Below are 16,167 nucleotides of genomic sequence, written 5' to 3'. Positions count from 1 at the left end.
TCTTAGCTTACCGCATGAAACACTCAGGCAAAAGGACTCATTCATATCTTTGTTTACTAAGCCGAGACGGATCCATATGAATGAGCTGCGTGCTTGTAAATAAATAGCTGAAGTAAATGGTCCTGAACCTTGCTGCAACAAGATTTAAGAAGAGCATTTTGTTTGACCTCTAGTGTCTGAGCTGTGAAATTGCATCCTACTGCTAATATATTCCCTATTTCAGAAAAACCTGTCTCCCCAAAATCAGGAAGCCTGAAGAGTCCACCAAAGGGATTTGATACATCTGCAATTAGCAAAAGCTATTATAATGTGGTGAGTAATCTTTATTTGAATTTCTTGTGCACTACTTATCCATAGAATCTTGCTTAAGGCTAGAGCACCGAAGTTGATGATGTCATGGTTTGGTGTGGGTTTTTTTGTTTGTTTTTTGCAAATGATATTCATCTGCAGGATCTGGGCACCTTAAACCATTATTTGCTAAGCTGCAGAGAGCCCACTAGCCATGTATTGTGGCAAACCAGGATGCTTGACAACAACCCCTGCCCGTTTTTGTATTCCAACATAGGCAACAAACCAGAAAGCTGCCCAGCTCCCAGTATGCCACTATATGTGGCTTGAAGGCTCATAGGTTTACAGTCTTGGCTTAAAGAATTGGAACCCAAATGCTGAAGTGAAAGGCTGATGTTTAAATATCGGCCAGTATTTGGAAGAGCTGGCACCTTATATGCCTACTGGCACAAAATACTGTGGTACCTCGGGTTACATACGCTTCAGGTTACAGAATCCGCTAACCCAGAAATACTACCTCGGGTTAAGAACTTTGCTTCAGGATGAGAACAGAAATCGCGTTCTGGCGGTGCGGCGGCAGCAGGAAGCCCCATTAGCTAAAGTGGTGCTTCAGGTTAAGAACAGTTTCAGGTTAAGAACGAATTAAGTATTTAACCTGAGGTACCACTGTATATGATTCTAGTGATAGAAAACAGCACAAGATGAATAAGGACGAGCCCATGATCAAGTCTGAGTAGTTTCCAAGGACGTTATCCAAATAAGTGGTTTTGTTAGCGCAAGATCTTCCTGTCTGCAAAATGGAATCTCCTCCCTACATGCTTCCTGCGCCCTCCCCGAATCTGCTTCGGAGGGTTGGGGGAAAACCCCATAGCAGATTTAGGGAGTGCAGGGGGAGAGGAGAAGACAAGGCATCCAATTACACAGGTGAATGTCTTTGCACTAACAGAACTACTTTGTTGAAGACCGCCCCAAATACCCGGCTCAGTTTGAAGACTGTCTTTGTGCAAAAATGAAAAGGTGTTTCCATAAGTAGTGGGTACTGCATGATTTGTGTTTGTGCAGTGTGAATGATTGCGGTAGGGAGATCAGGTGGGAGCTGATGTAAGACAGAACTGGTGTGATGTGTATGTGTTGATGGGGTGAGTGTTGCATATTTTGCGAGTCAGAATGTGCCTTGGCAAGACGGCAGTTGAAGAGGGAATGGATGGTGCTTTTATTCAGGTGGTTATGGGTAGGATAGAGTATGGGGAGTGAAGGGCGGGGAGGTCAGAGGGTTGCAAACCATACCCCCCTCTCTCTGAACTTCCACCCATCTTACAGATACTTGTTGGCCAGGCTACTGCATCCTGACACTTGATATGTTTCTTTTGTTATGTGCATTGTATTTGCTATCCTTTTTGCAAACTACCATATTTTTCACCCCATAGGACGCACCGGCCCATAGGACGCACCTAGTTTTTTGGGGGGGAAATAAAGAAAAAAAATATTTCCCCCCCCCTCAGGTGCGGGGCTGGGGCGGGGGAAGCCCGAGCTTCCCCCGACCCCAGCCCCCAGAACAGGCTGCTTTCCGCTAGCCGCGGGAGAGCCGCGCAACTTGGTGCTGCTCTCCCACGGCTAGCGGAGCACTGCGCGAAGCCCGAAGCTTGGGGCGTGCTGAGCTCAGCGCGCCACAAGCTTCTGGGTGCAGGCAAGCTCTCCGCTAGCCGTGGGAGAGCTGCGTCTCCCACGGCTAGCGGATAGCTTCCTGAAGCCTGGAGAGCTAGAGGGGTCGGTGCGCACCGACCCCCCTCGCTCTCCAGGCTTCAGCGAAAGCCTGCATTCGCCCCATAGGACGCACACACATTTCCCCTTCATTTTTGGAGGGGAAAAGTGCGTCCTATAGGGCGAAAAATACGCTATTTAGTCTTGATTTGGTATTAAGCAGTATGTAAAAAATGAAATGAAAGTCAAGAGGCTGTGCTCCTGAGCTCTCTTGTATTTGCAAATTCTTTTGTCAGAAAAGAGTGAGTGAGGGCTAATGCACACATTGCTATTCCTGTTCTCCTAATGATCTTCATTGGAAAAGGAAGGAAGGTTTTTGATGTGTGCCTTAATAGCACCTGAATCAGGTCTTTAAAGGAGCTTTTCCAGTTCCACATATTGGCCGTGTCATACATTGGGAAGGGAGTGCACCATCCTCATGTGATTGTGGAAGAGCCCTGTTCCACCACACAGATAATGCTAAATATACAATGGATACATTCCATAAGAATGTCTGATCAGTCATGTAGAGGCCTAGTCTGTGCAGTTTTTCCCTCTTACATGGAATACTTTTATTTCTATTTTATTGATGTCACAGAAGGAAGAAGGCAAGTTCTCTTCTGCACCTTGCAGGAATGGTGCTCCGTCACCCAGACTTAGACTTACAACTGTATGTTCAAATCTTATGACAAGACGCCATCTTTGGCCATTTTCTCTCAGGACTTCTTCCTGTGGAACGATGGTGGCGGTTCCCCTACATCTGTTTGTAGGGAGCCTATTTATGGCCTTCCTCCAGATGTTGTTGGACTCCACTTCCCATTTCCAGCAGTCAGCTGGCCAGCGTTCAAAGATGATGGAAGTTGTAGAACACCAATATCTGGAGTCCCCTGTGTCCCCTACCATTGCCCTCCTCAAAGGAGGTTATTCCAAATGAATTAAGAAAGGCAACAATTGAGCCGCTTGGGATAGTAAAAATTTTTTTTAAAGAATGTTTGAAAAGTGAATATGCAATATGCAAATTTTAGAGAACTTCACTGATGAAATGTAACTTGCACTCTTGATGAGGGCACAAAATCTAAACATTGCAGAAAAATATTAAAAGGGTGCTTGTCACAGCTGGAATGTTAGTCTTTGAGAATGCTGAGTAAATCTGTCACTTGTCTCTCACTCGGTAGTTGAAGAGTATCTGTGAAGAGTATTTCTTGGGGAAAGTTTTCATAATGACTCCCAGGGTCCAAAAACATTCCTCAGAAAATTCAGAAAAGTCGCTGTGAAGTTATTAAACTGAGCCCACATTTTTCATGGCTTTGTTTTTGTGTGTGTGTGTGTGTTTTAAAGGAATGTTCACACATGTTATGCATTGCATGTAAACGGACTTGATGAAGTTTTCCTAAAACAGATCAGGAGACAGGCCCCTGTAATTTTGTGGTCTTTTAGCAATCTCTTGTATTTAGAGATACAAACCATTATTTGTGCGTTACATATTTTTGACTTTTTATTCTGCATATTCTCAGTTCTTCTGTTTCTAGGATGGGTGGGGGGAAAGTATATGCTATTACATGCAAAAAAATAATGCAAGGATCTATTTTGCTCCAAAAAGTTTGTAGCTACTTAGGCAGCTTCTCTTTATGATTGTGTATCTCCCCCCCCCTTTTTTTTAGTGTAGTGGAAGAAAAAACATTGTAAAGTGGCCCTTAGTTTCCTTTCACCTGATATCAAAACAGTCATTTAAGCAGTTTTGTTATTTATTCTTTTAAATAAAAGAATAGTCAAAGTTAGGGATGATAACCGGGCATTGTGTGAGTGAACTGTTAGACATACTTGATATTTTTCACCCCTCTTGTGACTGAGGGAATAGCTCACACTGAATGAATCCAGCTCTTTATGCTTTTCATTTGTGTGCAGACTGCTAAAGGTTACCATGTCTGTGAAAGCAGTCCACAGTTGGTACCTAGTTCCATCAGATGGTGATGGAGCTTTTGGAACGGGGTCTTTGAAATCTCATGGGTTCTTGCAGCAGCCAGAATGTGCAGAAAGCAGGAAAGAGGAGAAAGGTGATCATTAGAGCAGACAAGCAGGGTGGCGAGATTAAAAACCGCGAGGTGCAGCTATGCTGGATGTGAAGTATTACTATGTTTGATGCCTTGTAACCTCCAAAAATATTGTAAATGTGAATTGTCTGCCCTGGGAGGCAGGTAAGTGAACTTGAAGCCCATCCAAAAACAGTGAGACAGAAAGAAATTATGAGAATTGAGAACTATCTGCATAAAAATCAGCATGAATCTTGAAAGTCAAAATAGGCTTCTTCTTTTTTTAATGGTACTTCATGAATGCAGGTAATGTAAAGGAGAATTTATTTAAACATCAGGAACATGCTTATTTGTGGGAATTTAATTTACACTTAGCCGAAATGCAGCTCTGTTAGCGGCTGGTAATTAAGAAACTGTGTTACACAGCATGTTTTAATTTAGATACGGTTTATTTTCTCAGATTAGCAAATATACTGTGTGCATTTTAAAATTAAAAACAGTTAATTTAAAAACATTTAAGGGTGGTACTATTAAGCGTCTCTTAATAGGATCACTCTTAATTCAAAGACTAATACAGTTAATTAATGTTTTTTCAGAGATTAGATCATGAGAATACACCTTGATGACTCCTGCGTAAAAATGATGCAAAATAGTTCCAGTGTAATACTTGAAAGCCTTATAAAATGTTTCTTCTAGATGCTTATTTAATGCCCCCCTCCCCACATACAATGCGACTTTTGCTGATTGTTGGTTTTGTAATGCAGCAGGCAACAGGTTTCTATGCATCGCCTAGTTTTGCATGCGATAGTGTTGTGGTCTGCTGATGTTTCAACATTGTCTTTTCTTTCTAAGATATAATTTATTAATCTTTCTGCTTCTTGTGTGCAAGCCAGTACTTTCTGACCGACTAATTAATAGCTTATGTGTTCTTTGTGACATCTGTCCTTCGTAGCGCTTCTTGCAAAATGGAGACATTTTAATCTTCGGGGCAGGAGTCAAGTTACCAACAAAAGAATGAACTCAGAAATTGTCTCCCCCCCCACCCTCCGCGCCCTCTCTTCAGCTGAATAGGCCTATTCAAAGGAATAAAACTGAGTTCAGCAACACTAATGAAAGAAGCAGTGAATTCTCCGTTTCAAATAGTTCAGCATGCCACTTGTTTCATCAGGTTTTCATATAGACATCTGGCGTGAATAATGGTTTTATGCCCATACCAACTATAAACTGCTGTATTGAATAATGTAGTTAGGCTAACGACATCCTAAGATCATGGGGGTCCTAGGAGATCCATTGCATCATATTGGCCTTCCCAAAGTAATAAAAAATTGGGGGTTTAAAAGGGAAAGTAGTGGTAAAAACGGATAGCTTATTCTTGCAGATTGCAATGCTCTTAGCAACTATTGAATACTACTACATTTCCCTACTCCTAGGGCAGTTCTGTTGTACACCTAGCAGTGTTAGAAACTCATATATAAGCTAGGTGCTAAATGGCTCCTTAAACCAAGGTTATAGTCATGGAATGTCTGGTTGCCATTTTTGGGTAAGACATCTCCAAAGTCTTATTTTTCAAATGATGGACTGACTGTGATTGATTCTCAGTTAAACATCTGGCTAGGTCAGGCGACAGCCTTGAACTGGGTTAAGAGCTTTGAAAACTTAAAGAAGAAAAGTCACTTGATCCAGGGACAGTCCTCATATACAGTGGTACCTTGGGTTAAGTATTTAATTCGTTCTGGAGGGCCGTACTTAACCTGAAACTATTCTTAACCTGAAGCACCACTTTAGCTAATGGGGCCTCCTGCTGCCACCACACGATTTCTGTTCTCATCCCAAAGCAAAGTTCTTAACCTGAGGTAATATTTCTGGGTTAGTGGAGTCTGTAACCTGAAGCGTATGTAACCTGGAGCGTATGTAACCTGAGGTACCACTGTATATATATTGGCCTATTCAGACCTCTTTTTCTGAACGGTGACTGCTCCCGCTCAGGCTGCGCAGAAAAAGCACTTGGGTTCCAGAAATTCATTCCGATTGTGCAAATAAAATATAATTGATTGTGGTATTAGTGTGCATAAACAGCCCACATCGAATGCATGCATCTCCAGGCATGCACCTCCAGATGGTGTAGATGTCAGGAGGCATCCTGCTGCCTGGGCATCTTCACTTGGTCGCAAAATGCCCCTGCTAATTTCAAACACTGACATCTAGCTGCGCCTTCACTCTAGTGGCTGTGTGTGTGTGTGTGTGTGTGTGTGTGTGTGTGTGTGTAAGTAATGTTAGACAAAGGTGTGAGAAAGAAATTCAGGGTTGCAGTACAATAAGATTTGGAGTTTCCGATATCACTCCTGTGTGCCGCTGTTTGTAGACTGTGACAAAAACCAAACCCAAGGCAGGAAGGAGAGCTGCAGAGCAGAGTACCATCTCACACTTTTTAATTTCTAGCACACATTTGTCGAGAAATATTAGCCATCGCTGCCTTAAATAATCAAGGTGCTATAAGGAAGATATGCCAGACATATTGCCCTTTGCAGGCAGGATTTTTTTCCAGCCCTAACCTGGAGATGCTGAGGATCACACCTGCAAAGTGTTGGTTCTACTGCAGCCCTTCCCTACCATTTTGACCCTTAAAAAACATGGTGTGTTTTTTACTACGCTAATTGCTTACCTTTAATCAAGTGCACACTTCTTCCTCTCCTATTTACAGTCAAACTATAGAAAACAATATTGGTGTCTTGACATTTGGGTTTCCTCCTCTCTGTAGCTTTAACATGACAGTCACAGGCTTTTTTCAAATGTATTATAGGTGCTACAAAACATTCTAGAGACAGAAAACGAATATGCTAAGGAACTACAGACCATGCTTTCTAACTACCTGCGACCCTTACAAGCTAGTGAAAAGTAAGTACATCTTGCCGTTGAAAAACCTTATTTGAGCCACCATGCATCATGGGCAGTGTAAGTTGCTTAAGGGACGCTGGTGGTGCTGTGGGTTAAACCACAGAGCCTAGGACTTGCTGATCAGAAGGTCGGCAGTTCAAATCCCCGTGACGGGGTGAGCTCCTGTTGCTCTGTCACTGCTCCTGCCAACCTAGCAGTTCGAAAGCACCTCAAAGTGCAAGTAGATAAGTAGGTACCGCTCCGGCGGGAAGGTAAATGGCGTTTCCTTGCACTGCTCTGGTTTGCCAGAAGCGGCTTAGTCATGCTGGCCACATGACCCGGAAGCTGTATGCCAGCTCCCTCGGCCAATAAAGCGAGATGAGTGTCGCAACCCCAGAGTCGGTCACAACTTGACCTAATGGTCAGGGGTTCCTTTAGTTCCTTAAGTTGCTTAAAACCTGCTCTGCGGGGCTATGGTGAAGGGCAGGCAATAAATTCAAAAAGCATTCATAATAGTAGTAGAATCCTAGAATTGTGTTGGAAGGGACTCTTGAGGGTCATCTAGTCCAACCCCCTGCAATGCAGGAATTTCAACCCTCAGGGGTCATAGTAGTACTCTGTGGCACTGTAACAGAGATGCACACAATATTATATCTGTTGTTTGGAGGCTAGTATGGGGGGGCACTGTAGAATATATATTGATCCTGATCTTTCCTTTTCGCAGTGTGTTGAATTAACATTCTGTAACATCACAACCAATGGTTCCAAGGGCTTATGGGTGAAAGAGACCCTGATTTTAGTTTGTTAGAGGTGTATATTGTGGGAATTAGACTTAAGTTCTTATTTACAGAGAACTATGTGAATGTAGGTTGTTTGACCCTTGAATTACTTTTCCCTCCTGTTAAAAACTACGAAAGGTGCTCTCTTTTAAAATTTAAAGAATGTATAACTTTTACCTGATGTACTTGCAGTTATGGTGTAAAAATATATATACAGTGCAGGTGGATTTTTTTTTTAGTTGCTAAAGCACCTTATGTTGATTAAACTGTTACAGACGAACAAACATTTACAGACAGACTGATAGTCTGAGGCAGACAGCAGCACAACACAACATAACCTGCTGCTTTAACTGTTGAGAATCGCAATAAATAAGATGAAATATATATATATATATATATGCTTTCGTAGATTTTCACGGGTACAGGAATGCAGGTTTTGGTGTCCTCGGGTGTCTTCCCGTGTAAAAGTTGGGGTGTCTAGGCGACGTTTCGACGAGGTCTCACTCGTCATCTTCAGGCTGGTGCTTTCGGCTTCTTGTTACTGGAACAGAGCAGGATCTCAGTGTTTGAGTTCCTATAAATACTGTTGAGGAGGTGTGGTGTATAGCCTCCAATGTTCTGGGCAGAGAGGAGGTTCCCAGGCTAGTGTGCCTTTTCTTCTTTTGTTCCTTAATTACTTGAGGGATATCTTGAGTGATTTCTTGAGTGATTTCCTGAATCCCACTTAGGTGGGTCATTAGGTGTGGATTAGTTGCTAAAGCCTTCGTGTCTTGAACTCTTGAACTTTGTGAAGAGTTTTTCTGAGAAGATGGCTGTACTGCACTTGGTTGTGCTCTGGCTTGGCTTCGTGTATAGGGGCGAGCTGTGGTTTTGTGGCCTGTGCCAGCCAGATCTGTGTAGGGATTGCAGGGGGGTGCAGCATCCGGAGGTGCCACCCTGGTTTGGCTACTGGATGGTGTCTGTAATTTATCTGTGGAGAGGGTCTGGGTTTGGGTCTGGTGTGGTTGATTGGTGATGGCGTTCTGTGTGCCTCTGGATCTGGTGTCAGATTTTGTGGGGAGGGCTAATTGACAACTGAGTTACAGAATCTCTCAAATGTGTTAATTGCCAATGGATACCAGCAAAACAGGGTTACGAAGCTAATCCAAAAAGAAACACCCCCCAAAAACCAAGACACAGAAGAAAACAATGGCATAGCCCTCCTTCCTTATATCAAGGGCACTACAGATAAAATTAGCAAAATCCTCCATAAACACAATATCAAAACAGCCTTTTGCACCAACCAAAAAATAGCCAATATCCTCAGAAACCCCAAGGATAAAATTCAGTTGGAAAACCAAGGGGTCTATGAAATACCCTGCAAAGTCTGCCCAGCCACGTACATTGGACAAACAAACAGACGAATAAATGCACGTATCGCAGAACACAAGAATGCCGTCAAAAAAGAAGAAAAAACTTCCTCTCTTTTCCAACACATGAAAGAAACAGGACACGAAATTAATTTTGCAGATTCCAAATTGCTCTTTAACATGGAACATCACCACAAGAGAATAATCATGGAAGCCATCGAGATAGAGAAACACCCTCACAACATGAACAAGCGTGACGACACATCCCGCTTGCCAGACATCTGGAAATTAGCCCTCCCCACAAAATCTGACACCAGATCCAGAGGCACACAGAACGCCATCACCAATCAACCACACCAGACCCAAACCCAGACCCTCTCCACAGATAAATTACAGACACCATCCAGTAGCCAAACCAGGGTGGCACCTCCGGATGCTGCACCCCCCTGCAATCCCTACACAGATCTGGCTGGCACAGGCCACAAAACCACAGCTCGCCCCTATACACGAAGCCAAGCCAGAGCACAACCAAGTGCAGTACAGCCATCTTCTCAGAAAAACTCTTCACAAAGTTCAAGAGTTCAAGACACGAAGGCTTTAGCAACTAATCCACACCTAATGACCCACCTAAGTGGGATTCAGGAAATCACTCAAGAAATCACTCAAGATATCCCTCAAGTAATTAAGGAACAAAAGAAGAAAAGGCACACTAGCCTGGGAACCTCCTCTCTGCCCAGAACATTGGAGGCTATACACCACACCTCCTCAACAGTATTTATAGGAACTCAAACACTGAGATCCTGCTCTGTTCCAGTAACAAGAAGCCGAAAGCACCAGCCTGAAGATGACGAGTGAGACCTCGTCGAAACGTCGCCTAGACACCCCAACTTTTACACGGGAAGACACCCGAGGACACCAAAACCTGCATATATATATATATATATATATATATATATATATATATATATATAAATAAAAAGATGATCCAAAAAGAACTCCCTTAAGAGAATCAAGTCTTTTTGTCTTAAGACAGTCTTTAAAAGAATCTTTCCAAAAAAAATTTTATAAAATAATTCCAGTAGCACCTTCAAGACCAACTAAGTATAAGCTTTCTAGGTATGAGCTTTTGTGTGCATACACACTTCTTCAGATACTCTTGAGGGAGAGGTCGCTACATCCTTATAACTGTTGATGGCTGTTAATGATGGCAGTTGGTTCCACAGGGAAGGGCAAGGGATTTTTAAAAGGACAGATGACCAAAATTAGCTTTAGCATGTATAATGGGACATGAATCCAATATCACTATTCAGACCAGGTCTCTCCATAGTTTTTTAGTTTGGTAATGAGTTGTAACTCAGCAACTTCTCTTTCAAGTGTATTTCTAAAATTCTTTTGCAGTAAGGCAGCTACTTCATAATAAATAACAAGATGAAAGATTAAAAAAAAAATTATTAAAAGATGATACAAAAAGAACTCCCTTAAGAGAATCAAGTTGTTGAGAATCGCGAGACTGTTAATAACCGAACCAACTGAAATAACTGCCGCAGAGTTTGACATCTGGCAAGCTCCCCATGCAAGTTAGCTCCAGAGAAGACCCCCCCTCCCCGTTCCCCACCTCACACATCTTTTATGTATTGCAAGGGACTCTGGGATAGAATCATAGAGTTGGGTCATCTGGTCCACCCCCTGCAATGCAGGAATATGCAGTGAAGCTGGCTATGGGGGAAGCTGTCAATCAGAGCGTATGGAAAGCATCTTCTGGGATGTATATAGTGGGAAAGAGCTCTGGCCTGTCTCCCCGCCTCTCTAGCTTCCTGAGCCCCCAAGTGGGAAATTGGAGGAAAGGGGGGGGGTCTGTGACATCAGGGGTGCATGCGAAAGGAAAGTGATTTTATGCCTCCTATATTGGAAGCTAGTCTCGGCCATATAAGCAACACCAGAAATGATGTGGGCTGTTTTTCATACAAGTGCTTAATTTTCTTATTTTCTTTTTGGCTCCAGGTTAAACTCTACAGATACTTCATATTTAATGGGAAATCTAGAAGAAATCAGTTCTTTTCAGCAAATGCTTGTACAGTCTTTAGAAGAATGCACCAAGTATGTACTATTCAATCTAGCAGACCTGTTTATGTTTAACTGTTTAGAATGACACCTGGCATCTATAGACATTTGTAGCCCACACGTTGATGTAAATGTGTAAATCTTGCAGTTCAATTGCAAAGTATGAACAAAGAACAGGAGTGACTTCTCCAAAAATAAAAAATAAAAATAATGAAAGTACTGTGCACAAACAACAACCACCACCAGTAGTTTTATGCAATGTGATAAAGTCTATTAAAGCAGGTGATTTTTATTCTTTATTTTTTAAAAATACGCTTTCCAGCAGCAAACATTCTTGAAGTAAATAATTTCAAAACATTAAAGTTGGTGCAGCTGTAACAATTTTGACTCTTCAGTTAGGATCATGGGAGTTAGCTGTTGGGTTATTGTATCCCTGCTTCTAGGGATGTGGGTAGGGCTGTGGGTTAAACCACAGAGCCTAAGGGCTTGCCGATCAGAAGGTAGGCAATTCAAATCCTTGCGACGGGGTGAGCTCCCGTTGCTCTGTCCCTGCTCCTTCCAACCTAGCAGTTCAAAAGCACGTCAAAGTGCAAGTGGATAAATAGGTACCGCTCCGGTGGGAAGGTAAACGGTGTTTCCGTGCACTGCTCTGGTTTGCCAGAAGCGGCTTAGTCATGCTGGCCACATGACCCGGAAACTGTATGCCGGCTCCCTCGGCCAGTAAAGCAAGATGAGCGCCACGACCCCAGAGTTGGCCACGAATGGACCTAATGGTCAGGGGTTCCTTTACCCTTACCTTTTATCCCTGCTTCTAGCTTCATTCTCTTCCTCGCTGAGTTATCTCTCCTCCTCCGTGTTTGTCATGCTTATGGGCATTCGGCACAAAAGCAAGGACATCGACTGTAAAAAATAGAAGGCATCGCATCCCAAGTAACAGCAACACATAATGAGCTATCAAATATATAACAATTTTACAACAGTTTCCCCAACACTCAACTCCCAAAGCTACACTTGGTCTTTAAGGTTACTAAAACAAATGTCCTTGGTGAATTTGGAATGCATTGCTCATTAAGCTTCAGAACATTTAAAAAATTACATTTACATTGCTTTCTTTCAGGTTGCCTGAAACTCAGCAGCGGGTTGGTGGTTGCTTCCTAAATCTGATGCCACAAATGAAAAATTTATATCTTGCGTACTGTGCCAACCACCCGTCGGCAGTAACCGTCCTCACAGAACACAGGTATGTGCATCAAGAAAAAGAAAACCTTGTAAATTTAACTTTGTTTTTCTTTCCACTTTTTAATGGTGTTTTGCAAACAAATTGAGGTGTTTTATCAGGCACAAGACCGAAGATGAAGTGGCAGCAGATGTGAGCATCAGTTTTGAAATCAGCTTTTTTTAGTGGAGTATTTGAAAATAGGCATGTAGATTGATTTCAGTATAACTTGGGGCTCGTTAACACTTCCACTTAGAATCATAGTGGTGGAAGGGACCACAAGGATCATCCAGTCCAACCTCCTGCAACGCAGGAATCTTTCGCCCAACATGGGGTTCAAACCCACAACCCTGAGATTAAGAATCTCATACCCTGCCAACTGAGCTAAGTGTGCATCACTTGTCCTGTAGCTTGTAGGCATTAGTCAAATCAGTTTAGCCTTTGCCCCACCACTTCCCCCCAGAAAACATGGTCTTTATTGCTAAATTGGAACAAACATCAGTCCAGAGAAAACCCAATTGATATTTACTCGTATTTAGTGGTAAACGGCAGGTTTTCTTAGAGGAAAGAGGCAGTAGTGTGGTTGAGTCCTTACTCCTGAGGGAGTGTGCACAGGTTTGCAACCTTACAAGTCCTGTAGTGCTATTCATATTTAGTTCAGTGCCTGAAATAAATCAAATACTTTTTATTCAGGCGCATGACAAAGGCTTTCTTATTCCGGCAGGCATTTTAAGGTGGCGGTTGTGTTACTGTCCAGTTTCACCATGAATTTTTATTGTTTTAATCTCTTGTGTGATCTGTTTTTATATACATCACTTAGAAACGCTCAGGATTCAGCAGTCCATAAAATGCCTTAAATAATTTTGTTCATTGGATGTGTGAGATAATAGTTACAGAGGTAATTCAGGCATATGGTACCTTGGTTCTAAGTCGGGGATAAGCAACCTGAGACCCTTGAAATGATGATGGGCTCCAGCTTCAGCTAGTGTAGCCAGTGGCCAGGGATGATGGGAGTTGTAGTCTGGCAACATCTGGAGGGCCACATAGGTTTCCCACCCCTGCCCTACATGAACTAGACTAGGAGAGTGGCTATGTAAGCTCTCATAATACTTAGAATTAGCCAAAATGACAGACATAATAAGACAAAAACCAAAAAGTGAAGTAAAAAAAGAATGGGAGTGCCTAAATGAATACCTCAAAAGTCAAGGTTCGAGGGCAGAAATCTGACTGAGTCTGGAATAACCTTGTGAAGTGAAAGGATATGAAAGAAGGATTTATATCCAGATGTTAGGATAGAGATGATAAAGAAAACAGGAAAACAAGAAGACACAATGAGAGATAAAGGAGGTGTTTTGGGATTGGTGGAAGTCAATGTCTTGTTGTTTTAGGGTTTATAATATTAACTTGTAAGATGGATTTTTGTTTTGTTTTGCTTTTAGTTTTCGAATGTTGATTTTTGTGTGTTGTGTATTATTATTTTTTAATATCTTTCGTGTTGTTGTGTGGAAAATACTAATAAAATTCATTTTTTAAAAATAAAAAAGGTAGTTTCCAACACTTGCATATTCCCTCCTTTTCCTCTACTTAAGCACTTTGAACAGTGCATTGTTAATCTATGGAACTCACTGCTCCAAGATAATGATGGTGGCTTGTATGGCTTTTAAAGGGGATTAGATGAATTCCTGGATGATAGAGCTATCTCTGGCTGTTGGCCATGATGACTATATATGGAACCTCCATGTCTAGGGGCAGTATCCCCTTGAATGCCAGCTGCTAGGGAAACAACAGCAGGCGAGAGCTATTGCATTCAAGATCTGGTTGGCCATTTTGGGAAGCAGAATGCAGACTAGATGCAACTTTGGTCCAATCAATCAGAGTTGTTCCTTTTCTTAGGCAATTTATTTTAAAAATTGAGAAAATTTCTAAAGTGCCATATTAAAAGTTGGAGTACCTGAATAGGGCCAGGATTTTCTGTTTCAATTATATTTGCTTAATGCATTAAAACTGAAATTAAACCATTGTGCTTTTGCAATGGTGTGATCGAATGGCTGAATGTTGGGTGGGATGTTACAATAAGTAAAAGTAATTTTGCACAGCCTGTGGAAAAACATGATTCTTTCTGAGGATTCCAGGCTAATGCTAGCACCTACGGTAGCAATCTTTATAATATTTTCCGGTGTGTTTAATTGTGTGGCTGGAAGCACAGTGTTGACACTTCCTAGTATATATTTTTTTACTTCATTTTCAAAAGACGCACAGTGGTTGAGTGTATTGATGCTTTGGCTACATTCCTAAGGTTCAGGGGTTCAAGTTGCACTCAGTGTTGTTATCAAGGGCTGTGTCAAGCCTACTGTGGGATTGATTGAATGTGATTGTGCTTTGAGTATAATAGACAGTAGAAACTAGCTTGCCACAGAAGTGCTTTCATTTAAAACAAATATATTTTAATATAAAATTTGAGGTCTACCTCACTAGCCTTGGTCAGATGAATAAGGTTTCCTTTTTCTGATACCCGATGTTTTGAAATGATTATCTACAGACCAATAGGGCCATTAATTGATTCAGCTTATAACTATAATATTTTAGGCTTGGAAGGAATGTGGACATTTCCGTCCATCGTCAGCCCTCTCTGCTTATTCAGAAACCTGTGGTTAGCCACATATCAAAGCAACCTGACTATTTCTCACTTTGGGAGTTCTTAACACCCTCTAGCAGGATTGTCACTTGGTTTAAAGCAATCTTAGGTCTTTACTTTAAAATGTTTTTGTTTTTATTACTCAACCTTTCCATAAAATGAGCAAGCCAATTCAAATGTATGAATTTAGTTGGTTGAGTTGAATTACATACAAATAAAACAAAACATTTGAAGAAGTTCAGACAAGGGAAACAACAGGGTTCCCTTGTTGTTTAGATTATGCAGGCAACATATTAACAGGAGGCCTTCTGTTCCTCTAGGGAGGAGAGGAAATGCTGCTTCTATGCTGATACCTGCCATGCACAATGTTTGTAAATTATTGTACATAAATATATTTCTAGTTACGGTGCAAATGCAACCTTAGATGAGGTAAGGTGATCAGAATCAGGCTGTAGGATCATACGTTCTTTCCCCAGAGCGTCCCATTTTTGTTTTAGACCAGGGATGAGGAACCTGTGGCCCTCCAGATGTTGTTGGACTCCAGTTCCCATTGGCCCCAGCCGACAAGGCCAGTGGTCAAGAATGATGGGAGTTGTAGTGCAGCAACATCTGGAGGGCTTACAAGTTCCTCATCCCTCTTTTGGACATTTCCCTGCCTTCCCTCTTTTGCACTTCGCCATGAATTTGACCCAAGGAAATATCATTAAGAGCGGATCTGCCTTAGCATTAACTATGATTAATGACATAACCCTTAACCACTATGGAGAAAAGCATTGCTGGAAAATTTGCAGATGAGGTGGAGTGCTGCCGCTTACTCTGCCCCCTTAACCATAGTTAAAGGTTACATCTCCATCAGTCTGAGGGACGCAGGTGGCGCTGTGGGTTAAACCACAGAGCCTAGGACTTGCCAATCAGAAGGTTGGCGGTTCGAATCCCTGCGACGGGGTGAGCTCCCGTTGTTCAGTCCCTGCTCCTGCCCACCTAGCAGTTCGAAAGCACGTCAAAGTGCAACTAGATAAATAGGTACCGCTCCAGCAGGAAGGTAAATGGCGTTTCCTTGCGCTGCTCTGGTTCTCCAGAAGTGGCTTAGTCATGCTGGCCACATGACCCGGAAGCTGTACGCCGGCTCCCTCGGCCAGTAAAGCGAGATGAGCGCCGCAACCCCAGAGTCGATCACGACTGGACTTTTACCTTT

The 16,167-nt window shown here is 42.3% G+C and overlaps 1 protein-coding gene across 8 annotated transcripts in view; it reads left to right on the top strand.

Annotated features, from left to right (window-relative positions):
- ARHGEF7 (Rho guanine nucleotide exchange factor 7) overlaps positions 1 to 16,167 on the top strand; it is an 88,457-nt gene that overhangs the window by 29,326 nt on the left and 42,964 nt on the right. For all 8 annotated transcript variants that reach the window (XM_083437749.1, XM_083437748.1, XM_083437755.1 and 5 more), the window contains exons 6-9: positions 224 to 312; positions 6,859 to 6,953; positions 11,062 to 11,157; positions 12,239 to 12,361. In XM_083437749.1, the coding sequence (XP_083293875.1) occupies positions 224 to 312; positions 6,859 to 6,953; positions 11,062 to 11,157; positions 12,239 to 12,361 (403 nt within the window). The remainder of the gene's footprint in view (positions 1 to 223; positions 313 to 6,858; positions 6,954 to 11,061; positions 11,158 to 12,238; positions 12,362 to 16,167) is intronic.

This window comes from Podarcis tiliguerta, assembly GCF_965153285.1.
Source record: "Podarcis tiliguerta genome assembly, chromosome: 4".
NCBI lineage: Eukaryota > Metazoa > Chordata > Lepidosauria > Squamata > Lacertidae > Podarcis > Podarcis tiliguerta.
Note: the sequence above shows the minus strand (reverse complement) of the source record. Positions and strands in the feature narration are given on the sequence as shown.